The following is a 27641-nucleotide window of genomic DNA, read 5'->3' on the forward strand; positions in this document are numbered from 1 at the left end:
TTTCGGAAAGAGAAAGGTTTATTTCTTTATGAATTTCTGTTACTGTGCAGTTTTATACAAGTAGCGTGATGTTGCATTCAGTTCGCTATTTAAGCAGCAATATCCGCCATTTAGTGTAAACACCAGCGCATATTTTGTAAGTTAGAATGTGTAAGATACTTTTAATATCTTTACTTTTATTAAAGGTTTAATCTATCTATCTATCTATCTATCTATCTATCTATCTATCTATCTATCTATCTTTCTATCTATCTATCTATCTATCTATCTATCTATCTATCTATCTATCTATCTATCTATCTATCTATCTATCTATCTATCTATCCTTATCCCTCCACTACTTTTTTTCCACAGATGAACAGGACTTTTATTATGGTTTACTGATATGACGTCACAAATTTGCGCCGCGTCTGTGTTTCGGCCAAGGGTTTGTGTTTTCGGAGCGTATAAATCGGTTAAAACACTCAGTAATCGCCTGTTTATCGTCGATAAATCCACTAGAAAGACAAATTCAGCGTCTGTAGGCAAAAAGGAGAGAAACTGAGCCTCCAGAAACTTCGAGTTAATTCCTGCTTTGCAAACTCAACAAAACCACAGGTCAGAAGCCACGAAGCCGCTTTTAAACACCGCAAACGTGGTGTGGAGAGTTTAATCCATCACATGCAGTGTACAATCATCCAATATTTGTAATATTGAGCAATTAAGACTTGGATTCAGATCTAGTTTGCATTTATTCATCATTCTCCTCTTGAACACACAGAGAAGCTGCACACTTATAAAGATGGCGTTTATTAAAGAGGAGTGTGAGGACATCAGGATTGCAGATGTTTTCACGCTGGTAAAAGAAGAGCCTGAGGATCCAATAGGTTGGTTTTCATCCTCATCTCAGTCATTTCTCTTAACGTATGGTATATTTACACACATGCTTCACCTATAATCACAATTAAATAATATAAAACTCAAGTTTAAATCATATTTGAATGACAATAATGCTAAGAAAAACTACCAAAGAATGTAATAATAATTAGACTATATATATATATATATATATATATATATATATATATATATATATATATATATATATATATATATATATGAGTCAGCTGCATTATAGTATGAGTATTTAACTTTTAAGTTACAAACTTTAATCGTAATCAGAGGTTTCATTTATAACAATAGGAGTAGTGATATGATAGCTTTAAATAATACCTAAACACAATTCCATTGTTTTAAAACGTGACATTTGCAATAAAACTTGAAGCATAAATTCACAGAGAATGTGTATGTTAACAGTAGATTAAAACATCTGATTATATTTTACGAAACAAACTCAGCACAGCGTTAAGGCATCAGGAAAAGATCAGTCTGTAAATGTTTGTTTATATTTTAATTGAGGGAAATTAATATGAACGCATGGAAGTTTGCAGTATTCAACATATTTTGTAGAAATTCTGTGGTTTTTAAACTGCACAACCCAAAATATATAACACTAATCAAAAGGATTTTAGAAGAAAGCTATTTATTTTGCATTCATGACGATTTCACATACATTACGGATGACATCAGATTTCGTGAGATTAGTAGTATGTTTGACTTTGGTAAATAAAATTTAAATTGTTTGCATTTTAATTGCCTGTAAAATACTAAACAACTCCACACAAAACTAATGGTGCAGATGAAAAATTGATTTTTTTAATAGTAAGGATGACATTTGCATGGAATCCCTCCTATTTTTATTGCGTTTGTGTGCTTAAATCACTTTTATTTGATCATTTATACAATACAGATAGTTTCAAAGCATCTTTACTTGCAGAAATCTGTGATATATTAATAATTAGATGCAAGTAAGGTTTACTCACCCACCCCACCAGACAGCCCATACATTGCAATGCACAGTACAACATGATCAAACCACATTATTGATAAAGTAAATGCATTCATAATCAATTTAGACTTGGAAATGTTCTCATTTATAGATCTTTTTACCTATTGCAAATGATCTGTCAATGTATCCATACATCTCTATCTGCATGTTGTTTATTGCTTATCAGAGTTAGAAATTAATCTCTTTGTCATGTCAGTGGTGTTTTCATGTACATTTATTAAGCTGCAGCAGGTGGTTAAAACATAAGATGCATAGAAGATAAGTTAGTAAATAGGCATTTTGTATGATTGCTGACGTAAAACAATAGGTTTATTTACATATCATTCTAGTGATGGGGAGTTCAGATCTTTTCTGTGAACCAGATCTTCATTTCAATAAGCTGGTTCAAATGAACATGTCACCGCTCCATTTTATGCTTCAGTGTAATGATGCTATTCATGATGATGTAAACATAATTCTCCCATCTTAGGACTCCACATATAGAAATATCAGAGATCAGGATTTTTGGGGGAGATTACCAATCACTTAAAGCCCTATCGGCCGATACCAATTACAGAGTCTAATTGAAGCCTTTTTTCCTTGTTTTTCATGTTTTCCTAAATGTATTTTACAAATTTTATATGGCAACTGCATTTATTGAAAAGCAACATACCAAACAAACCAGCCTGTGCTTGATTGGGTAATAAGAACAGTTTAGGGCAAAGATGCCCAAAGTTGGCCAATGATAATTTTGCCCTTGATTTGGCCCCATCCGGGTCATGGCACCAATGTAACCTCACCGGTCCTGCGCCACTCAACTCGCTCAGAGCTGACCTTCCGTATGGGAGTCGGTTGCTCTACCAAGGAGGCTAAAGACCATGGCCTCTAGCGTCTGTCGCTGGAGCACCTTTAGAGGTCAGAGGAGTGAGGTTTACCTGCACAGCACTTACTAGCTGGCCTCCATTACATATATATATAATATATATATACAATATATATATATATATATATATATATATATATATATATATATATATATATATATATATATTGTAATTGAGCATGTATTTAATCCAAACATTAGGTTAGGTTACAGCTGTACCCCTTTAGAAAAAAGTAACAGAGAAATAATACAAAAGTTGCTGTTGTTAATATAAATATTACTACTAGTAAAGGTAGTCTACTAAAACCAAAAGACAAGATGACACCTCCGTTCACAGTAATTTGAGCGCTGCTTGCTTTAGAATTTGAATATGTTTGGGTTTTTTATGCTGCTATGAGGAACTTCTGCCTTTTACACAATGTAAAGTGTAAAGACACGATACTGCATCTTTAAAGTGCTGTATGAGTGTAGCCTACGCCATAGCTCTCTGTAGCTCTGGCCCACGTGCACTGTTGCTTAGCAACCACAAATCGTTAATGTTTGCAAGTGAATGGATCTTAGTGAAAGAAGCGGCGCTCATCATGTTTTCAACACAGTTTTGGATGAGATATGTAAACGGCCCTAACAGCGTGGCTTGAGCACAAATTATAATATAAGAATGCACATCTTCAGCGTGACGTGGCACTGCCTGTTGAGTTCTCCTGCTTATGGATAGTATGATGCGATGGCAGCTGTTGCGTGAGCTCTTAAACAGGGAAAGTAAATAAATCATATTTTCCACTAATATCCACCGGGCACAGGCTACGGGTGAACATCCGGGACAATTGCTAGTTTTGCATCATGTGGAATCTGGATAGGCCTTCGTGGAGACCGCCGATCAAACTCCCCGAAGCTGTTATTGGCCAATCGGGATCGGTGACCGATTGATCGGAGAACCCTTAAAAAAATATATAGTCAGCAATCATAATTTCAGTCAGTTAAAGCATCACCATGATCTGAAAAGTTCCTTACTATTTAACTTTGCAACCTAAATGACGCATGTCTCGCTTATTTAAATAACTTGATGATTAATTTTTTTTTTTGCCAGATCCTCTCATTTAAGCTCTCGGTTTATCCTCACGCAGATGTCTAATTTTGGTTCAGTCACAGACAGTAGGCTGTCATGTAGTGTTTGTGTTTGGTTCATCACCTGCTGAATCACGCAGATGAAGAATTATCCGTTTCGCATTTGCTTTTACTATTACTGTTGTTCCATGTTCTCTTTCAAACTTATATTGAGATATTAAGAACCCTTTAAACTATGAGGTTTGTTTTAACTATAGGGTTTGTTGTTCATGTGACTTTTCCAGATGTGTGTGCATGACATTATGCAAGTCTAACGTCAATTCATGTGTATTTTGAGTTGCTTAATTTTTTTATGATTGAATGAAGGTGGAACGTCTTGGCTTAAGCTTGTTTTGTTTGTTTTTTATCAAATTTGTTTAATGTTGGGAATTTTTAGTTAAATAAAATCTCTCAAAACATTTATGTAATTATTATTATTATTGTAAATTACGACATTTAACATTTAAGGCAACATATATTATAATTTTAAAGTATAGTTAACTTTAAATAAAGACTACACTATTATAACAAGCAGCTCTTGACGAACACGAGTGTCTCTCACATTGTCTGTAAGATATTTTTTATAGTTTTGATCCAAATATTTAATTAGCGAATATGTTTGTGTGTGAATTTCTTGCATTCTGAAATTTATACTTGCGGGAGTAATTTAAGTGATGCGCGATTCCTGCAATTACACACCAAATTTCGAGCCCTGCTTTATACAGCTTCGAAGAGCCGGAACAGTTTTTAATTACAACTGCGATTGTGTCCGTCTGAAAATGGAATGTGAGATAACGTCTAGGATGCATTCAAGGTGAGTAAATCATGGGTTAATTCTAGTTTTTGTGTGAACTGTTCATTTCATTTACATTTAAATGTCTTGTGAAACGCTTTGGGAGGGTCTGGGAAAAAAAAAAAAAACTAAACTAAACACAAGTTTAGAAGAGCTGCCTGAACACTTGAATGGTACGATGTTATAAATAATTCCCGTCTAAAAAATACCTTTTTTTAATTTCATAAGTCTGTGACCATATTTTCTTCTGCATATCAGAGTCACACGTATCTGTTGTGGGGAATATAATAGATTGCCGGTGAACGTCCTGTCAGCTAACAGTATGCAGACGTGTGGCCAGTGGTGGATGGAGGAAGCTCATGAAAATGATTTTCTTAATTGTGAAGTTTTCACCTTACATAAGTGATATTAATTCATAGAAATGTTTAAGTTTGCTGAGTTTATAATGTTTAAGTTTGCTGAGAGCCATTTTATACACACACACGCACAAGTTTTTGTTACATAAGTTGGAAATGGACGGTTTTGTAGTTTTGGGTTGACCTAAACTGCATGTCTTTAGACTGTGTAGGACACTGAAGTACCACACAGAACTTTCTTTTCTTGCCAGGTCAGACAACAGGTCAAACCTCTGAGCTGCTCTTAATGCATAGAAATATTACTTGTATTGAAGTTAAAAATGGTAATAAAGAGATAAATATGCTTTTAAAATACCTGAGTACAAATGAAGATAGCCCGACCCTCCTTTTAAATAAGTGTACCAAATTGTTAAAGTATAACAAATTAAGCCCCATTTAGATTACATGATTTTGTCCTGGGTGTTCGGAAATGTCAACTGTGCATCAGGATGCAAGATTCAATAGTTTCTTCTTGTGTGGTGTTTCAAAGTACCTGTCAGAGATGTCATATCGCTTCATGTTGATGCTTCCACACAAAATCCAGCATGTTCACATGCGGTTATGTTGACGATTAGGAGCACAGAATCTCTTTCCTACATCGCTTTTAAAATGGCAACATTCTTCTATAAATAAATTTTTTAAGGTAACTGGTTTTCAGTAATTTTTCTGCTGTTTTAGTTCATTCTAGACCAGGGGTCACCAATTTCGTTTCTGGAGGTCCTGTGCCCCACAGGGTTTAGCTCCAACTTGCCTCAACACACCTGCCTGGGTGTTTCAAGTATACCTATTAAGACCTTGATTAACTTGTTCAGGTTTGTTTGATTAGGGTTGGAGCTCAAATCTGCAGGACACCAGCCCTCCAGGAACAAGTTTAGTGATCCCTGCTCTAGAATAGGGATGTAGAGGTCTGCATGGGACTAATTTTTTAGTCCTGCTCCCGCAAAGTTTTATTCCGCACCCGACCCATCCTGCCATATATTCAGCCTTTTATCACCTGCTGCCCACTTACGATAATTTTCTACCTGACCATTGGAGCTAAATTTAAGGTGTCCAAAATCTTACGTTTATGGTTACTACCAAAAGAGAGAGATAACAGGTAAAACTTTGCAAGGATTTTCAGGTTTAGATTGTGCAAGGATTGTCTGTTTTGTTTGCCCTGTTGTGTTGAGACATGAGTACTGCCTTAAACCTGAGGTTCCAGTCTTGTGACTGCTAAAGGATAAAACTCTGAGGTATTATAACATGAAACAGAGTATTTTTTTCCATTAGCATCTTTTCCGTTTGTAAAAGACTCCCATACATCAGACTTGCCTGTAGTGGGTTCCTAACAGTGTCCTTTAGCTTGCATTAGAAAATGGTCAGTTCAGTGCATCTTTACTTTGCTCTCGCATGTTGGCAAAACCCAATCTAAGGACGTTTATGCAGATGTTACATGCACTGGGCGAAAAAAAACAACAACAAAAAAACATGCAGAACGCACTGGTTGTACCAGTGCTCAACAAGATTGAGGAATATGCTGTTTCGAAATAGCGTCGGGACTAGGGAACGCTATATTCTTATTACAGTTACTCCCATTCAAACTACACCAAAGTTATCGACCACTACTGTGTTTTATTCAGAAATTTATTCCCGTGCCACAAGAAATCTGGTCAGGTCCCACAGCTCTCATGGTACAACCGCAGGAATGCAGACCTCTACATTGTTCCTTGAGATCTACTCTCTTGCAGAGTTTAGCTTCAACCCTGAAACCCAGCTAAACGAAGTAGGATTTGAAGGAGCACTTGGAAATTTTAAGACAGATGTGTTTGGTCAAGGTTGCAGCTGAACTCTGCAGGAAGGTAGATCTCCAGGAGCACCCCTGCTCTAGACAGGTACTGTGACATTTGTAATGTATGCTGCTTCTTGATGACAGGATGTGTGCTGTACACATCCATGTGTGGATTGAACATGAACCAACATCTAGTCTGGCATATTTGGTACCCACAACACATTAGGAGTTTATCTAGACCAGGGTTGCCCAAACTGTTCTGGGGGGGCCGGTGTTCTGCAGAGTTTAGCTCCAACTTGCTTCAACACACCCGTCATGATGATTCTAGTATACCTAGTAAGAGCTTGATTAAATTTGTTAGGTGTGTTTGATTAGGGTTGGAGCTAAACTCTCCAGGACACCAGCTCTCCAGGACAGAGTTTGGGCATTTCTGATCTAGACAAAATAGGATAATTTGAAAGATTGACTTCTAACCAGAGTTGTAACTGACAATAAAAATGATGTAATCGAAACGGGGCTTAAAATAGAGACAATTCAGATACACAGAATTTGTTTGTGGTTTGTTCACTGTTTTAATATTTTATACGCACACGATGCTGTGTGACTGCGCAGAACTTTCTCTGCCAGTGTGTGTCTGTGCAGTCTGTGTGGTGTTAAGTTCCCACATTTCTAGTTCTAGTTAGCTTTAGTTTAGTTCCCTGATTTCCTATTCATTTCATAAGGCTAAAATAAATTAATGCTTTCCGTTTTGTGTAATTTCTTTTTAAAGGTGGCTCTTCTGTGTGGAATTCATGCAGTTTTCTCAGAAACAGTGTGACTGTAAGTAACTGCATTAATATTTCAACAAATTGCTTCTATGGAGTTAATGAAACTCACAAGTATTTGAAGCTTACAGGACAGATCAGACCTACATGATGAATTTGTGTTTTTAGTCATCCTTGTTTTCAGTCTCACACTCATAATCAATTAAAGATTAAGCTAATACTGCTGCCTACGATTAATATTTTACAGGATTTACTTGAAAGTTGGGCAGATGAATTTTCATCAGGTGAAGAGTTTGATCCTGAATCACAGTCTGACTTGAACTCAAAAACTGAACTGGATTTAGAAAGGACTATCAGCAACACTACTGAGAACTCTCTGGAGCCTTGCATGACCACTGAGAGGAAGTCCTCTAGTCTGAACATCACAGGAGATTCACTCATTCACAATCTGTCCTCTTCACCTGACTTAACCCCCAGCAGCATCACTAAAGCAGAGGATGAGAACACCACAATTAAAAGAGAAGAGAGAGATGCATCTATCCCAGAGGATACAGCGAGTGATTCAGTCTCGTCTTCAAAGGGCATCACCACTAAAGGTGGTGAAAATTTCTGTTTTGTTTGTGGAAAGCCACAAATCAAAATAGCTCGACATTTCAAAGTGCACAAGCATGAAAATGCCGAAATTGCACGAGCACTCAGTTTACCAGCTCACTCCAAGAAACGAAAGGAATTGCTGCAGATGTTGCGAAACAAAGGCAACTTTATGCACAACAATGATGTGCTGAAGAAAGGATCGGGTGCCCTGAAAGTTAAACGCCGTTCTGTAAAACGAACCGCAAACAAGTACACGTACTGTGTTCATTGCCGGGGGATGTTTGTTTGCGAGGTACTCAAGAGGCACATAAAAAACTGCTCAGCCAAAAGAGACCTTCAGGAAGCACTGGGAGCACTGGGTCCTGCTGAAGTGGCCAACGCTGCAATTCCAGGTACTGTATCAGATAGACTAAAATGTCTCAGAGGTATTAAGATAATGAAGTGTGGTTTAATATAACTCATGCAGGGTTTTTGTGGGTTCTAAAAAGTCTTGAATAATCTTTCCCTAAGCAAGTCTTAAATCAAAGCAGCAATTCTGAATTTCCCATGAGCATGGGATTCATTTTCTTAAGGAATTACTTCCTTGTGTTTCAAAGTAAGGTCAAGTGTAATTTCTGCAGTGAGGATCATCTTTGGCACCTTCCGTGTTCACCATACTAGAGAAGGAGCTTTATTACTGCTTTTAATCAGGATGTCATCCAGAGGTGTTAGAATGACAGATTTCCAATTTTTTATGTCTGTGGGATCCACTGCGCATATAATAATATGGTAACGTTTAGCCCTTTAATGGATTTGTTTATGTGCAAGGGAACTGCAATCGATGAACAAAATGAATTTGGCTTTTGAATACATGGTGCATGTGCTGCAGGAATGAGTAGCGGCAGTGTGTGAAACTCTTCAGAGACTGATCTAAATTAGAGACGTGCTTACGTTTTTTTTTATTGTACCCATTTAACATCACTATAAAGCAGTTTTGCTAGTATGAGCCTGAATGCTTCAGGTTACTCCTAAACTACAAAACATTTGAACTGATAAAATAAAAAATAGCAATTGTGTGAGCAACTATCAATTATTTAAATCAATACTTACCATATTTGAATTCTTGTCACTTTTTAATGTCTGCGGAGTTTATCAAGAGTAATTATTGACAGCACTGTCATAGAGGTATATAGATATTCAAAGGGTATGACCAGATGGCAGAAGTGATTTCTTCAAATTAAGTGGTTAAATCAGAGATCTCGAAGCCTTAATATTGTGTAAACTTAATTTAAATGCAAGTTCCATAAATCTTTTGTGTTTTTACTTTGATATTTTGCTAGGAGTTCAAATCTTTATTGCTCCTTAGACATCATTTGTAGTTCTCAACATATTTTTTGTTTTTTTTATTTTATAATTTCTTAAGTTGGTCTTAAAAGGTCTTTAAAGAAAGTCTTAAATTTTCCCTGATAAATTTTGCTAATCTCTGTCATGTCCTTAATTGTTTTCCCAATTTGGAAAGATTTACATTAAACGCTGTTCCTTTTAAACTGCTCATTCCTTAAATATTACCAAACTATTATCATTCCAACATTGCAGTCACTTGTAACTTCGGTGGGGATGCAGTATCTTGCAGCTGTTTTCTTTCTGCTTTTGTGTAATTGTTTTATTTTTCCTTTTAGTGTGCTCTTCTGTGTCTGAATCACACAGTTTCCAGAGTGTGCCTGTAAGTCACCTTTCACACATCATTCTGCATATATACAAGAAAGATTAAACCAATAATGCTGTATGTGATTAATTTTCTACAGGATTTTTTACCTGAAAGCCTGGACAAAGATCTGTTGACAGGTAACAAACTTGATCCTGAATCACAGTCTGACTTGAACTCAAAAACTGAACTGGATTTAGAAAGGACTATAAGCAACACTATTGAGAACTCTCTGGAGCCTTGCATGACCACTGAGAGGAAGTCCTCTAGTCTGAACGTCACAGGAGATTCACTCATTCACAATCTGTCCTCTTCACCTGACTTAAGCCCCAGCAGCATCACTAAAGCAGAGGATGAGAACACCACAATTAAAAGAGAAGAGAGAGATACATCCATCCCAGAAGATACAGCGAGTGATTCAGTCTCGTCCTCAAAGGGCATCACCACTAAAGGTGGTGAAAATTTCTGTTTTGTTTGTGGAAAGCCACAAATCAAAATAGCTCGACATTTTATAGTGCATAAGCGTGACAATGCTGAAATTGCACGAGCACTCAGTTTACCAGCTCACTCCAAGAAAAGAAAGGAATTGCTACAGATGTTGCGAAACAAAGGCAACTTTATGCACAACAATGATGTGCTGAAGAAAGGATCGGGTGCCCTGAAAGTTAAACGGCATTCTGTAAAACGAACCGCAAACAAGTACACGTACTGTGTTCATTGCCGGGGGATGTTTATTCGGGAGGAACTCTGGAGGCACACGAAAAAATGCTCAGCCAAAAGAGACCTTCAGGAAACACTGGGAGCACAGGGTCCTGCTGAAGTGGCCAGGGCAGCAATTCCAGGTACTGTATCGTTTAGACTAAAACTTCTTGGAAGTATAAAAGAGGCATTCAAGCTTTAACATATTTTGTAATTTAATACAAAAGAAAGTTAGGATTTTTTTTTACTTTTATGTCTTGCTAGGAATTGAAATCTTTGTGCTCCCCAAACAGCTATATGTAGTTCTCAACATATTAGCCAATTTATGAAGTGCAATGTTAAAAAGATTAGTCTTAAATAAGCACTGTTCCTTTTAAACTGCTTATTTATTTAATATTACCAAAAAATATCACTAGTCTTTGACCATTCCCCCCGCTGCTTATCAGAGTCACATGTGAATTTTGTATTGGACTATATCTTTCAGTTTTCCTATTTTTGATTAGTCTAATTAATTTTATTTTTCCTTTTAGTGTGCTCTTCTGTGTGTGATTCACAGAGTTTCCAGAGTAAGAGTGTGCCTGTAAGTAACCTTTCACACATCATTCTGCAAACATATAATAAATATTAAACCAATAATGCTGTATGCGATTCATTTTATACAGGATTTACCTGAAAGCCTGGACAAAGATTTGTTGCCAGGTAACGAGTTTGTCCCTGAATCACAGTCTGACTTGAACTCAAAAACTGAACAGGATTTAGAAAGGTCTATCAGCAACACTACAGAGAACTCTCTGGAGCCCTGCATGACCACTGAGAGGAAGTCCTCTAGCCTGAACGTCACAGCAGAAGATTTGCTCATTCACAGTCTGTCCTCTTCACCTGACTTAACCCCCAGCAGCATCACTAAAGCAGAGGATGAGAACACCACAATTAAAAGAGAAGAGAGAGATACATCCATCCCAGAGGATACAGCGAGTGATTCAGTCTCGTCCTCAAAGGGCATCACCACTAGAGGTGGTGAAAATTTCTGTTTTGTTTGTAGAAAGCCACAAATCAAAATTGGTAGACATTTCAAAGTGCATAAGCGTGACAATGCTGAAATTGCACGAGCACTCAGTTTACCAGCTCACTCCAAGAAACGAAAGGAATTGCTGCAGATGTTGCGAAACAAAGGCAACTTTATGCACAACAATGATGTGCTGAAGAAAGGATCGGGTGCCCTGAAAGTTAAACGGCATTCTGTAAAACGAACCGCAAACAAGTACACGTACTGTGTTCATTGCCGGGGGATGTTTATTCGGGAGGAACTCTGGAGGCACACGAAAAAATGCTCAGCCAAAAGAGACCATCAGGAAGCACTGGGAGCACAGGGTCCTGCTGAAGTGGCCAAGGCTGCAATTCCAGGTACTGTATCGGTTAGACTAAAACTTCTTAGAAGTATAAAAAAGGGATTCAAGCTTTAACATATTTTGTAATTTAATACAAAAGAAAGTTAGGATTTTTTTTTTACTTTTATGTCTTGCTAGGAATTGAAATCTTTGTGCTCCCCAGAAAGCTATATGTAGTTCTCAACATATTAGCCAATTTATGAAGTGCAATGTTAAAAAGATTAGTCTTAAATAAGCACTGTTCCTTTTAAACTGCTTATTTATTTAATATTGCCAAAAAAATATCATTAGTCTTTGACCATTCCCCCCGCTGCTTATCAGAGTCACATGTGAATTTTGTATTGGACTATATCTTTCAGTTTTCCTATTTTTGATTAGTCTAATTAATTTTATTTTTCCTTTTAGTGTGCTCTTCTGTGTGTGATTCACAGAGTTTCCAGAGTAAGAGTGTGCCTGTAAGTAACCTTTCACACATCATTCTGCAAACATATAATAAATATTAAACCAATAATGCTGTATGCGATTCATTTTATACAGGATTTACCTGAAAGCCTGGACAAAGATTTGTTGCCAGGTAACGAGTTTGTCCCTGAATCACAGTCTGACTTGAACTCAAAAACTGAACAGGATTTAGAAAGGTCTATCAGCAACACTACAGAGAACTCTCTGGAGCCCTGCATGACCACTGAGAGGAAGTCCTCTAGCCTGAACGTCACAGCAGAAGATTTGCTCATTCACAGTCTGTCCTCTTCACCTGACTTAACCCCCAGCAGCATCACTAAAGCAGAGGATGAGAACACCACAATTAAAAGAGAAGAGAGAGATACATCCATCCCAGAGGATACAGCGAGTGATTCAGTCTCGTCCTCAAAGGGCATCACCACTAGAGGTGGTGAAAATTTCTGTTTTGTTTGTAGAAAGCCACAAATCAAAATTGGTAGACATTTCAAAGTGCATAAGCGTGACAATGCTGAAATTGCACGAGCACTCAGTTTACCAGCTCACTCCAAGAAACGAAAGGAATTGCTGCAGATGTTGCGAAACAAAGGCAACTTTATGCACAACAATGATGTGCTGAAGAAAGGATCGGGTGCCCTGAAAGTTAAACGGCATTCTGTAAAACGAACCGCAAACAAGTACACGTACTGTGTTCATTGCCGGGGGATGTTTATTCGGGAGGAACTCTGGAGGCACACGAAAAAATGCTCAGCCAAAAGAGACCATCAGGAAGCACTGGGAGCACAGGGTCCTGCTGAAGTGGCCAAGGCTGCAATTCCAGGTACTGTATCGGTTAGACTAAAACTTCTTAGAAGTATAAAAAAGGGATTCAAGCTTTAACATATTTTGTAATTTAATACAAAAGAAAGTTAGGATTTTTTTTTTACTTTTATGTCTTGCTAGGAATTGAAATCTTTGTGCTCCCCAGAAAGCTATATGTAGTTCTCAACATATTAGCCAATTTATGAAGTGCAATGTTAAAAAGATTAGTCTTAAATAAGCACTGTTCCTTTTAAACTGCTTATTTATTTAATATTGCCAAAAAAATATCATTAGTCTTTGACCATTCCCCCCGCTGCTTATCAGAGTCACATGTGACTTTTGTATTGGATTATATCTTTCAGTTTTCCTATTTTTGATTTGTCTAATTAATTTTATTTTTCCTTTTAGTGTGCTCTTCTGTGTGTGATTCACAGAGTTTCCAGAGTAAGAGTGTGCCTGTAAGTAACCTTTCGCACATCATTCTGCATATATATAATAAAGATTAAACCAATAATGCTGTATGTGAATAATTTTCTACAGGATTTACCTGAATGCCTGGACAAAGATTTGTTGCGAGGTAACGAGTTCGTCCCTGAATCACAGTCTGACTTGAACTCAAAAACTGAACAGGATTTAGAAAGGACTAACAGCAACACTACTGAGAACTCTCTGGAGCCTTGCATGACCACTGAGAGGAAGTCTTCTAGTCTGAACATCACAGCAGAAGATTCACTCATTCACAATCTGTCCTCCTCATCTGACTTAAGCCCCAGCAGCATCACTAAAGCAGAGAACGAGAACACCACAATTAAAACAGAAGAGAGAGATGCATCCATCCCAGAGGATACAGCGAGTGATTCAGTCTTACCTTCAAAGGGCATCACCACTAGAGGTGGTGAAAATTTCTGTTTTGTTTGTGGAAAGCCACAAATCAAAATAGCTCGACATTTTATAGTGCATAAGCGTGACAATGCTGAAATTGCACGAGCACTCAGTTTACCAGCTCACTCCAAGAAACGAAAGGAATTGCTGCAGATGTTGCGAAACAAAGGCAACTTTATGCACAACAATGATGTGCTGAAGAAAGGATCGGGTGCCCTGAAAGTTAAACGCCGTTCTGTAAAACAAGCCTCCAACAAGTATACGTACTGTGTTTATTGCCGGGGGATGTTTATTCGCCAGGAACTCAAGAGGCACATGAAAAATTGCTCAGCCAAAAGAGACCATCTGGGAGCACTGGGTCCTGCTGAAGTGGCCAAGGCTGTAATTCCAGGTACTGTATCAGATGATGTATTAAAGTTTTCAGAGTATAGGATGAGGAAATTTAACACAACTCATGTCCTAAGCCAGGGGTCACCAATCTCGGTCCTGAAGGGCAGGTGTCCCTGCAGGGTTTAGCTCCAACTTGCCTCAACACACTTGCCTGGATGTTTCAAGTATATGTAGTAAGACCTTGATTAGCTTGTTCAGGTGTGTTTGATTAGGGTTGGAGCTAAAATCTGCAGGACACCGGTCCTCCAGGAACAAGTTTGGTGACCACTGTCCTAAGCAATTTGTTAGAAAAGATTTCTACCTTATTAAATCCAATCTTCTTCTCTGTTCATTTCTTAAATGATTTTGAAAACATATCACAAATCCATGGAACTCATAGAACTACATTTACATTCATAAATATTGTTCTGCTTTGTTCTTCCTGAGCACGAGAGGCAATGCTTCACACTGGATGATTTGTAGCCACAAGGTAACAAGGAGGTCCTGTTTACCTGTAGAAGGGCAGGTGTTTCAAAAGTGTCTGTTGCAGCCAGATTAAATCTGTTGAATTGGAAAAAAAGGTATTCATTGAAGACCAAGAAGCAGTCACACAGATATGACTATGGGGAACACCCTTTAGCGCTGACCAAGAAGTCAAGATGCTTTTTGTAGAATAACACCTTACTCCTAATTGCAATGGGATTCACTTGACTCATAAGCATGGGTGATAACCTCAACCACCAAATGTAAAAGTTTCTGTTTAGGAGAGGCTCTCCCAAAACAGAGAGAAATTGGCTCTAATGTAGTTACAGAGAGCCCTTATGAATGATTCGAGTCTATAATTGTTGCACACCTCTTAGAATTGGAGTAACCAAAACATGAGATCCCAAAGGCTGACCATCAACTTGAACATATGCTGAAGTTGCAGCTACCAAGACTCGTGGTAGAAACTGCCCAATAATTATTTAGCAGCAATTGCAGAAAATGGAGCACAGATGCAGCAGGACATGCCTCTGTGGCACTTTGTCAAACCTCAAAACCATATATCCACTACCTTTGGCTTGACGCTTTACTTCCCTGATGAGTGTGACGTAACCAGAAATCTGCCATGGTATGTTTCTCTCCTGTTATGTGCATTGCCCTAATGTTCGCTAACTGATGGAAGACCTAAGTCAACAGATCTTGTCATACTTGAGGAGACTGGCTGAATATTGTGCCCTGTTGATGGATGATGTGATTAATCACGGATGCATTGTCTGATCTGACAAGAACATGTCTGCCTTCCAGATATAGGGCAGAGTGGTTCAGTGCCAGAAGAACTACTTCATAGCTCCGAGGTGTTGATATTCTCCCCTATTTGCTTGCAGTCCCATTGCCCTCTAACAGTTCTGTGCTGCCAGACTCTTTCCCAGAAAGAAAGATAAGCATCCATCTGGACTACTTCCAGTAAGGATGGAATCCCACCCAAAGCAATATGCTTTTTTTTAGTAAGTTCTCCATGGTTTCAGTGTGAGAACTTTTGGTGTAAGTTAAATCCTCTTATTCATGTGCCTCCTGGGACATAGGTGAAATATGTGCCTCCAAAAGGGACTGAGTCAGGGGATGCCCAATGGTTCAACTGCTGCCACTGCCAGCATACCCATGAGTTTGAGGAAGTACCAGAATGGTTGCCCTCCTGCCTTTAAAAATGTTGGGGGAGACGTAGAGTACTGTCTACCTGCTGTTCTTATGCTCTTATCATTATTTGGGTCTTGGACAACCCCAGTGTACTTCACAGACTAGGTTGGAATTAGCTGGGGTTGTGTTGATAGAATAAGATTAAATAAGAGCACTCAGACACTGATAAAACTGATCTTAGACTGCAAAGCAATAACGCACCTGTCTTATATGCTTGTATGAGAAGACCTTCTGTATTATGGCACTGAGGCCACAGCCGAAAGACATTAGGTCTCAAGAACTTATATGGAGACAGAACACAAGAGGCAATAATAGCTGACTGTTGAATCACCCCTCTAAAGAAAACAGAAGTTGAGGTAGCTGCTGCTGAGGATGTATCAAGATCCATGCATGCAAAAATACCTGCAATGTTAGGGTATACTGTGATTGTCTGTGGTAGTTATTCTACAGTAATGTGTGTATTCCATGCAAAATATAAAGCTGGTCGGTCAGTTCTTGTCATGTAACTTGTGGTGCGCTCACAGCATTCAAGTTGAGGTGTTTTCAACTGGATGCACCTGAAAGGCCCAAGGGCATCACTTGCATGTGTCCTTCTCAACATGCGCTCTAAAGCCCTGCAACTGCATAAGACATAACAAACTTGCTCACAGAAAAGACACAATTTGCAGTTGACCTTTTTCTTGCACAAACATGCTGCATTTGCCTGATTTGTTGACAATGGGTTGCGGATTCAATCCTTGGCAGCTTGTTGGTCCTTCACTGGGCCTTTTCCCCTTCGCATTTCCCCTTAATCATTTTTCATAATAAAAGATTGTTCAGACTCCGATAATAAATAAAATGAAAATACCCAATGATTTCTTCTGCGGACCAATTGATCCACCGACCAGTGCCAGTTTGCTCCCGGGTGTTGAGAACCACTGCTGAAACACTTGCATGTGAGAGGTTATAAGGACAGCGTAGCAAGGTACAGGGTTAAATGGGGAGTACCTTAAGTCTTCCTACGAGGGAGACTTGGCGTGCATCTGCGATGGGATGACATCCAATGCGAAGCACTGCCTCTGGGGGTCCGGAAGGATGAAATGGAACAACAATGCTAGTTGCTATTGCCTGGAAACCGAAATTGATTTGTGATAATTATTTTATTGCAAAATATAAAGTAATTTTGTTAGATATTTTAAAATTTAACTAACCTAAACTATACTGATTTTTAAAAAAGCACATGTTTTTGCTTTGTAACTGCACAGCTACCTTTCAGAAATCATCTCATATTGTGTATGTGTGTGTGTGTGTGTGGTATTAAGTTATTTGATTTTTTTTTTTTTTTTAGATTTAGTTTAAGTTTTCCTTATTACTTATAAGTATTTTTAATAGTTTTCTGTTTTTGTGTATTTGTTTTTAGTGTGCTCTGCTGTGTTGGATTCTCACAGTTTCCACAAAAAGAGTGTGACTGTAAGTAACCTTTAACATATTCATTCCATTTATTCTGTGAGGCTGTGCAGTAGTTATGTGTTCATGATGGGTTGCAACTGGAAGTGTTGTCCGAAGTACAAACTTGTATTAAAATTTAATAATGTGACATTAGCAATATTTACCTGATATTTTGAAGCTGCTGAGTGTATTCTTGATACTTATGGGAAATAACTGGAATATTTAAACTAAAATTCTAATAATCTAGATTTCAGAAATGTAATCACACCTGTTCTCAGTCTATTACTAATAATACAAGTTTAAACTAATAATGCTGCTGACGATTTATTTTATCAGGGTTTATCTGAAAGCTGTGAACAAGAATTGCCATCGGTTGAAGAGTTTGTCCCTGAATCGCAGTCTGGCTTGAACTCAAACACAGAATTGGATTTAGAAAGGTCCACCAGCAACACTTCAGAGAACTTGCCGGAGCCTTGCATGACCAGTGAGAAAAAGGCCTCCAGCCTGAACATCACAGCAGGAGATTCACTCATTCACAATCTGTGCCTACCTGACTTAAGCCCCAGCAGCTTTATTGAAGCAGAGGATGAGAACACCACAAATAAAAGAGAAGAGAGAGATACATCCATCCCAGAGGATACAGCGAGTGATTCAGTCTCGTCTTCAAAGGGCATCACCACTAGAGGTGGTGAAAATTTCTGTTTTGTTTGTGGAAAGCCACAAATCAAAATAGCTCGACATTTTATAGTGCATAAACGTGACAATGCCGAAATTGCACGAGCACTCAGTTTACCAGCTCACTCCAAGAAACGAAAGGAATTGCTGCAGATGTTGCGAAACAAAGGAAACTTTATGCACAACAATGATGTCCTGAAGAAAGGATCGGGTGCCCTGAAAGTTAAACGAAATTCTGTAAAACAAGCCTCCAACAAATATACATACTGTGTTTATTGCCGGGGGATGTTTATTCGCCAGGAACTCTGGAGGCACATGAGGAATTGCTCAGCCAAAAGAGACCATCAGGAAACACTGGGAGCATTGGGTCTTGCTGAAGTGGCCAAGGCTGCATTTCCAGGTACTGTATCGGTTTGATTTAAACTTTTTGGAGGTATGAAAGAGTCATTCATGTTTTAACATACTTTATATAAACTTATTATAAAGGCTAGTTAGATATTTTTAACATGATTTTTTTTACTAGGAATTTAAATCCTTATGTACTCCCTAGACAGTTGTGGATCACAGCATATTGATGTTTTCTTCTGATTTTTGCCTTTTTTTAAAATGTTTTTTTAAAGAAAGCCTTACATTTTTCCTAATAAGTCCTGCAGAAACTCTGTCATGGCCTTAATAGTTTACCCAATTTGTAAAGTGCAATTCTAAAAAGATTTGTGTCTAACACGGTTCTTTTTAAACTGCTTATTACTTAAATATTACCAAAAATATCACTAGTCTGTGACCATTTCGTCCCGCTGCTTATCAAAGTCACTTGACTTTTGTGGATATTATTTTTTTTAGTTTTTCATCCATTCTGTTTTTGTCTAATTAATTTCATTTTTCCTTTTAGTGTGCTCTTCTGTCTGGTATTCACACAGTTTCCAGAGTAGAAGTGTTCCGGTAAGTAACTAACAGAGCAGATTAGACCTACATGACAGATTTGTGTCTTTAAGAGTTAAGTATAAATAAGTAATAGCTGAAATATTAAAACAGAAACGCAAAACTATTTCAGAAATGTAGTCACATCTGTACTCAGTCTATTACAAATAATAAATGGTAAACTAATAATGCTGTCTACAATTTATTTTTCTACAGGATTTACCTGAAAGCTGGGACAAAGAATTGTCATCAGTTGAAGAGTTTGACCCTGCCTCACAGTCTGGCTTGAACTCAAACACAGAATTGGATTTAGAAAGGTCTATCAGCAACACTACTGAGAACTCTCTGGATCCTTGCATTACCATTGAGAAGTCCTCCAGCCTGAACGTCACAGCAGGAGATTCACTAATTCACAGAATGTCCTTTTCACCTAACTTAAGCCCAAGCATCATCACTGAAGCAGAGGACGAGAACACAACAAATAAAAGCGAAGAGAGAAATCAATCCATCCCGGTGGATACAGCGAATGAGTCAATCCCGTCTTCAAAGGGCATCACAACTGTGTCTGGAGGTGGTGAAAATTTCTGTTTTGTTTGTGGAAAGCCGCAAATCAAATTAGCTCGACATTTTAAAGTGCATGAACGTGAAGATACTGAAATTGCACGAGCACTCAGTTTACCAGCTCACTCCAAGAAACGAAAGGAATTGCTGCAGATGTTGCGAAACAAAGGCAACTTTATGCACAACAATGATGTGCTGAAGAAAGGATCGGGTGCCCTGAAAGTTAAACGACATTCTGTAAAACAAGCCTCCAACAAGTATACGTACTGTGTTCATTGCCGAGGGATGTTTGTTCGCCATGAACTTAAGAGGCACATGAAAAAATGCTCGGCCAAAAGAGACCATCAGGAAGCACTGGGTCCTGCTGAAGTGGCCAAGGCTGCATTTTCAAGTACTGTATAGGAGTGTCTTAAAATTTCTTCAGAAGATTAAGAGATGCCAAGTGTGAATCAGCAAAACCTGTGTTGTATTCAGTTAGTCAAATCTGTCTCCAGATTGTGTGTCTTTCACCACAAGGATGTCTGCAAAAGCAAAAATACAACAAAAAAATGTTGTCTACTGCTGAACAAAGACATTGATAACCTGACAACTTCTTGAAGGTGCTTCGCATTCAGCTTTCAAAAGAACTCTGACAATCATTAGAGATATAATATTCAATCAACGACAGTCCGAAGAAGTCCCTGAGTACCTGACATCAACTATGAAAGCACATGCCTGCAACATCACAAATACTAAATCTGAAAAATAATGAACGAATGAATGAATGAATAATGAACTAATGAAAGTGTTTAGGGGGACGATGTGAGAAGACTTAATCAAGAGTATTATTAGTATGCCAGCTGGGAACATTCAAATTGCAGAATCTTCAAAAATACTTTACAAGGATGATCTCTCAGTGAAATTCAAGGTATTTACAATTCAATTTTTAAGTACGTTATATCAATTTTATAATTTTCAAAAGTTTTCCTGAACACTTTTTCTGTAGCACTGGCTATGGTGTCTGAGTACTTTTTTTTTTTTTTTTTCCATATTATGGAAGTCAGTATTATTCAGTTGCCTATTCATTTATTAATTTTCTTACACTTTTCCGGGGCTGGGTTGCGGGGACAGCAATCTCAGGAGAGAACCACAGACTTCCCTCTCTCCAGACATGTCCTCCAGCTCCTCCGGGGGGATCCCGAGAGACATAGTCCCTCCAGCATGTCCTGGGTCTTCCCCGAGGCCTCCTCCTTGTGAGACATGCCTGGAAGCGTAGGTAGGCGTCCATGAGGCATCTGAAACGAATGCCCAAGCCACGTCAGCTGACTTCTGTCGATATAGAAGAGCAGCGGCATTACTCTGAGCTCCTCCCAGGTAACAGAGCTCTTCACCCTATCTATAAGGGTGCGTCCTGTCAGCCTATGAAGGAAACCGGGCCGAGACCGACTGGTAGTCTTCCTCCATGGTCTCCCCAAACTCTTCCCAGGCATGAATTTTTGCTTTTGCAACCTACCAGACTTCAGCACGCTTGGCCTGTCGGTGCCTATCAGCTGCCTTGGGAGTCCTACAAGCCAACTAAGGCCCTGTTTACACTAGTGCGTTTTAGTTTGAAAACGCATAAGTTTTGCTACGGTTACGCTATCCGTCCACACTACGCCGGAGTTCTCGAGCGCCGAAAACGGAGCGTTTCGAAAACGCTGGAGAGGCCGTTTTCATTTTGAAACGCTGCTGCTCAGTCTCAGTGTGGATGGGGAAAGACGGAGACATCTGAAAACTGAGGCGGGGCTGCAAACGTTCGCCTATCTGATTGGGGCTTTTCCTCAATATTAAGTAGCCCACACACAGTTCAGTCTCGCATCCTCTTCTTGTAAGTTAAGACTTCGCAAGTTTGATCAAGGCTGCAGTCTCCCCCTTCTCAGATTGATATGGAAAACAGACTATACCGAGGACACGGGTAAATCTTCAAAGGGAACAGTGTACTTTATAACTTCATTCACATCACCTTGGCTACGTTGTTTCACTTTCTCAACAATAAAATGTAAACATGATTTAAGGAACTGCCTATTTTCTTTTTAATATTAGCAACTTAACAGACAGCAGAATTGTTGAGGCGTCGTGCTGCATATATGAGCGTCATCTTCACTGTGTGGATATTTATAACAAAACGGAGCCGATAACAACTGCCTCCTTTCAATTTCAGTGAAAATACGAAACGCACCCTCTCTTTTGCTGAATATCAGTTTTAATAATCGATAATTATAAAAGTATAACATACAATACGTTTATACATTGTAGGAAATAAAGGCAAGCGATCAGTCAATGTACCTGGATTAATCATTAACTTATCTTTGCGCTTAACCAAAACATGTTATCCGTGAACAAGTAACTTAATAGATTCCAATGACCAAAGTCAGGGAATATGTCGTTAGATAAAGACAACAAGATGAATGAAATATCACGTTTAGCAAATATAGTGAGATTAGATCCAGCGGGAGATGCTTGATGAGCAGTCCGACAAGCAGAGCTCTCATCTGGGTAGAAATGCTGGAGCGCTTGCCCGAGTGTGTGTGTGTGGTCACGTGATGTGCGTTTTCAGCGTTTTGGTGTGGACGGAGAGCTGTTCAGAAACGCTGGGTAAAACGCGAGTGTGGATGCGGATCGTTTTCATTCTACAACGCCGTTTTAAAACTAAAACGCACTAGTGTAAACGGGGCCTAAGCCCTGTAGGACTTCTTCAGCTTAATGCCATTCCTTTCTTTTGTTTGTGGATTGCTGCCTCAACAGGCACCACAGACCTTACAGCCACAGCTTCTCATGGCTGCGTCAACAATGGAGTCGAAGAACGTGGACCACTCGGTCTCAATGTCTTTAGTCTCCCTTGGAATCTGGTCAAAGCTATTCCGGAGGTGAGAGTTAAAAATCTTTTTGACTTGAGGTTCAGCTAGACGTTTCCAGAAATCCCTCACTATACATTTGGACCTGCCAAGTCTGTCCAGATTTTCTCCCTGTCAGCGAATCGAACTCACCACCAGGTGGTGTCAGTTGACAGTTCTGCCCCTCTCTTTACTCAAGTGTCCAAGACATACGGACGGAGATCAGATGAGACAACTACAAAGTAAAATTATCTACCTAGGGTCTCCGGGTGCCATGTGCACTGATGAACACCCTTATGCTCGAACATAATGTTTGTTATGGACAAACTGAGTAGCGCAGAAGTCCAGTAATAGAACACTCTCCAGGTATCACTATCATTACCCACGTGGGCGTTAAAGTCCCGCAGTTGAATACCTCTGAGCACCTTTCAGCACCCCTCCCCAGGACTCCAAGAAGGCTACTTTGCACTAGTGTTTGGCCCATAGGCACAAACTACAGAGAGAGACCTATCCATGACCCGAAGGCACAGGGAGGTGAACCTCTGATTCATCGAGGAAAGCTTCAACAAATGGCAGCTAAGTTGGGGAGCTATAAGCAAGCCCACACCAGCTCGCCGCCCCTCACCCTGGGCAACTCCAGAGTAGAAGAAAGTCGAGTCTTTTTCAAGAAGTAGAGTTCCAAAGTACAATCTATGCGTGGAGGTAAGCCCAAATTTCTCTAGTCAGTACTGTTCAACCTCCTGCACAAGCTTGGGCTCTTTCCCTCCTAGTGAGGTGAGATGTCCCAAGAGCCAGTTTCTGTGCCCAATGATTGAGTTGTCGTGGTCCTAACAGTCGACCACCACCCTTTTTACAATGCATTAGCGCCTTACTGCTCCCCCTGAAGGTGGTGGGCCTGCTGGGGGATGTTCCCACATTACCTTTAGGTTGAGCCTGGCCTTGTTCCACGGGATAAAAGAAGTCTGGCTATAGAGTAGGCCAGGGCTTCGCCATACAAGATCCTCTGTTTTTGCGCTCATCAAGAGTTTGGGTTCAGTTGTCCATATTCTTCAAAATATTTTGTTTGAGAAGAAACTCATTTAAAATAAAGTAAACGCAAAAGTGTGCCGATTAAGAGCCAAAAAATGAAATGTTTTTCTGAACTTTAAATGATGTAAATATAGCAGGTTTGTGAATGTTATAGGCACTTTAAAAATTACACCTTCACCTTTCCTCGTTGCATATATATACACAAGCTTCATGCTGAAAATGGCTCAAATTGTCAATCACTTGACCAGAATAAGGTATTCCATTACCTAAATACTTTAAGATCTACCTAAAAACTTTGAAATCGTAGTTTACCCATTGTCCATCTCAGAATAAAAGGCTGTAGAGGAGAATATTGAGGATGCTCTCCAACAAAGCTTTTTTTTTTTGGAACATCAACTCAGTCAAACTGATTTTTTTGTCTTTATAAAGGATGAATGCTTGTGGACATGTATTGACTATTGGACCTTCAACTACAAATTTCCAAATACCCATATCTGATCCCACTGGTACTGGCTGCCCTGGAGAAACTTTGTGGACCTCGCATATTCTTCAAACTGAATGTGCAAAGAGCCTATGACCTTGTTTGAATCTACAATCTGGATGAATAGATGCTTTCTTGGCTTTGGTAACTTATCTCGACTCATCCACTGGTTCAGCATGATCAATAACCATGTTTCTATTATCATGCCAGTGTGTGCCTGGGCCAGTTGTTTTTACACAGTAACTTCTGGGACTTGATCAGCCCTTTTGGGGTATTTCACCCTGTCCAATATCTTGGGCCGAAGTGGGTTAGCTGGCTAACTTCTTCCTGCTGAACTGGCTTTGGGTTGTGTGATGTTTGTTGCCTAAGCATCCATAGGGTGGGGGTTTTGATATTGGCTCTACAAGGGAAATACATCATGATTTTGCGTCACTGCTTGAGCTCCACTGGTATTGGCCCCAGCCTGCTCTATGGAAGCTCACACACTGGCCTAACAGTTGAAAAGTGGCTACTGTAGAGACTTTGTGAGCCCTCAAGAGCTACAATCAGCCAAAGAAAACCATTTGCACTGGCCATTTGTCGCTGAAGTCATGAAATCTTGAGCCATTGGCCATCAAGCTTACCCTGAAAAAAGGACACTGGCTGCAGGAAGTTGTACAATAATTTGAGGTCATCACTGATAAACAGAGACATGAAAGCAGATGAAGGACATAGAGGTTCTGTGACTCTATAAACCTTTGAGCAAATACCGTCACGTTTTTTTTCTTTTTTCAGAAAACCTACTCCCTCCTGTCATAATTATAAATGTTGTTCAGTGGATGTTGAATGAAGTAATTTGCTAAGCTTTCTAGACCAGACCCTTGTTGGTCTAGACTGGAATATCTGCATAAAGTCTGCTCTTTGCAACACTCTTCTTACCTTTGCACTCACATGGTAAAGAACAACTATTCCACCAATCTTAGCATTCCAGAGGGATTGATGTAGACATTCACAGCTACATACACAACCATAAACACCACTGGAGCCTCTACCTTCTCTTGGTTGTGTATTCACATAATTCCTTCAGACAGAACACCACTTGTCTTATGTCTTCCTCTGACCTTCTTGGCTTCCACACTTTCAGAAGACTAGAGAGCTGCCCAAGGTTCCAGCTGTGAATTACTGTCTTTCTCCTTTCTCCCCACTTTATTAGTTGTTTCACCATCCGGAGGCAGTTCAGCAACATAACTTTTCAGATGAGTCTTCTGATGAAACTGATGAGCCACCATCACTAAGGAAGAAACCGTTTATCTGTTAAACATCATCTACTCTTGACATCAACGTAGCTGCTTGAATCACTTTTATGCATTATCCTTCCCAGTTGATGATGTAAAGTCTGTTGATGCATACAAAGGATATTCTGAATCCATTACTACATGATAATTTCCCTAATGTCTGTCTAGATCAGGGATGAGCAAACTTGGTCCTGGAGGGTCAGTGTCCTGCAGAGTTTCTTTTTTCCCCAACACTAATCAAACACACCTGAACACGCCAATCAACATCTTCAAGATTACTAAAGATCTTTAGACAGTTGTGTTTGTTGGGGTTGGCGCTAAACTCCACAGGACACCGATCCTCCAGGACTGGGTTTCCCCATCCCTGATCCAGATCGTCATACATTCAGGGGCCACGGCTGTCCTCAAAGATGAGAGCAACTGTTAAGATCCCTTCAATGAGGTGGGGGTGCTGTTACAAAAACTCCAGCTTTGTCAGACCCTATCACTCATCAGATATGAGCACAATCACTTAAATTCTGATCTGCTGCACCTCAAGTCTGCCTCTTATACACATCTGCCATGCATACATATTTTCTTGTCTTGAGTACATGATGCTACTCCTTACCTTATCCACTTACTAGCTCTTGCCTGTCTTGTTGTCGGAATCATCTTGCCTCAGTTGCTGTTCCCGAGAATAAGCAAAAAGATTAGAATAAAAAGATTTTCCCAGGCTCTCCGGTTTTCTCCCACAGTCCAAAAAAATACATGTAACATAAGTAAATTGGCCAAATTAAATTGAAACCATAGACATGCATTTAATCAGCAATATTTCTTCCCATAGCTATTTAAAATTTGCATTCACTATTAACAAGCAGGCCAGTTCTCGAGAACTACCTGAGCTCAATCTCCCCTCTTACCCTGCATATGGGAGGGAGTCCCGGGCTCGAGGATCTCATGAGCTCAGGGCTCTCCCCTGGGACAGCATGCCAAACACACTTTATAATCAGTCATCAGCTAAGTGTGAACTCTTGGAATAGATTTTTGTTAGCAGAACAGCTCCTTTATATACAGAACTGGTTTTGGTCACTTTTTTCTGCAAATGTTGGACTTGACTATGTTGACTGTTTTTTTTTTTTTTTTGTTTTTCTTTGTAGATCTTGACAAGCAAAAGAGGAAAAAAGGGACTCGTGAAAAGAGTTTGGACCACCTTACATCAGTAAACAAGCAGCAGCAAGAGAGTGAAGTCTGCAAAAAGAAAGCACACCATTCTTGGTAGTCTGTTGACTGGCACAATCAAATCAAACTGCTGTCTTGCTTGAACATAAAAAAAAAAACTGCTGTTTGTAGTCTTTTGTGTCTTGTTCAACCAACGTTTTCATATTTTATGGCATTTAGTTTACCAAAAAAAGAAAATTCCATCTTCATTTTCTTGAATGAACTTGTACTAAACCTTTAGGATTTACTGTTTCTTTTCCTGGTCTCCGTTATAGAACTTTCAAGAAAACGAAGCACCTGTTTTGGATGTTCAAATAATCCAAATAGTACAGTTGACAAATATATATATATATATATATATATATATATATATATATATATATATATATATATATACATACTTTATTTTTGCGCCCGGTAAATCATATAGGGCAGTTTTTAAACCCTCATCTAGAATTTGATCGTCACCAACAATAGTGACAACACTGATGACTGCTGTAAAGATGTATAATATTGTATATAATATCTGGTATGTAATACCAGACTGTTTATTAGTAATTTCAAATGATGTGTGTAAAGGTTTTGTACTGAAAGGGATACTTACTGAAAATTGAGGATTTAGATTCTGTCAACTTAAAAAAACATTTTAACTTGACTTACTTATTCTTCCAGTTCTGTGTTATTCCCTTTTAAATAAAACTTTGTGTCTTGTACTTGATGATCTTGCTATTTTTGTAAGGCAATTTCACCTTTGATTGTGTAATTAAGGTGTCTCTTAGCAGTTTTTTTTAAAGCATTATATATACTTATCAGTAATTAGCATTAGGCAATATGTACATTTAATCCACAGCTAAAGTGTGCAACACATGACCCAACATGTTATAATATTCATATGTAATAATGTCTTTTTGGTTAAATGTTAAATCTTGGTCATTTTTTCTGGTCTCTAAGAATCAGTATGGCCCCTTTCGATCAAATGCAGAGTGCTGTTGGGCTATGGGCGTAGCCATGTTCGGTTTTGGAGTGCTACTATCTAGCCTTGAGAAAAAAGTATCACCTGCTTGTAGCTTACTAGCAATACTCAGATCTTGATTGGACT

At 39.0% G+C, this 27641-nt stretch overlaps 1 protein-coding gene across 5 annotated transcripts; it reads left to right on the plus strand.

The window, feature by feature from the left end:
- Positions 1–393: 393 nt before the first annotated feature.
- Positions 394–27255, plus strand: si:cabz01015814.1. Of its 5 annotated transcripts, XM_088650846.1 has the most exons (19): positions 394–597; positions 761–866; positions 7580–7629; positions 7822–8560; positions 9827–9870; positions 9953–10694; positions 11082–11131; positions 11214–11955; positions 12345–12394; positions 12477–13218; positions 13608–13657; positions 13740–14472; positions 17527–17576; positions 17892–18630; positions 19120–19169; positions 19365–21036; positions 21142–21268; positions 22408–26094; positions 26263–26673. In XM_088650846.1, the coding sequence occupies exons 2-16, from the start codon at positions 782–784 to the stop codon at positions 20109–20111; spliced, it is 5613 nt and encodes a 1870-aa protein (XP_088506972.1). In that variant the 5' UTR covers positions 394–597; positions 761–781; the 3' UTR covers positions 20112–21036; positions 21142–21268; positions 22408–26094; positions 26263–26673. The 5 variants fall into 5 exon arrangements, with proteins under 5 accessions (XP_088506972.1, XP_088506976.1, XP_088506975.1 ...); XM_088650850.1 differs by lacking the exon at positions 9827–9870 and having other exon boundaries at positions 7822–7987; positions 10123–10694; positions 22408–22927; positions 25692–26673; XM_088650849.1 differs by lacking the exons at positions 9827–9870; positions 21142–21268; positions 22408–26094 and adding an exon at positions 26940–27255 and having other exon boundaries at positions 7822–7987; positions 10123–10694; positions 19365–20616; positions 26482–26893.
- The last annotated feature ends 386 nt before the right edge of the window (positions 27256–27641 follow it).

This window comes from Danio rerio, chromosome 4 (genome assembly GCF_052040795.2).
Source record: "Danio rerio strain M-AB ecotype USA chromosome 4, GRCz13ab, whole genome shotgun sequence".
NCBI lineage: Eukaryota > Metazoa > Chordata > Actinopteri > Cypriniformes > Danionidae > Danio > Danio rerio.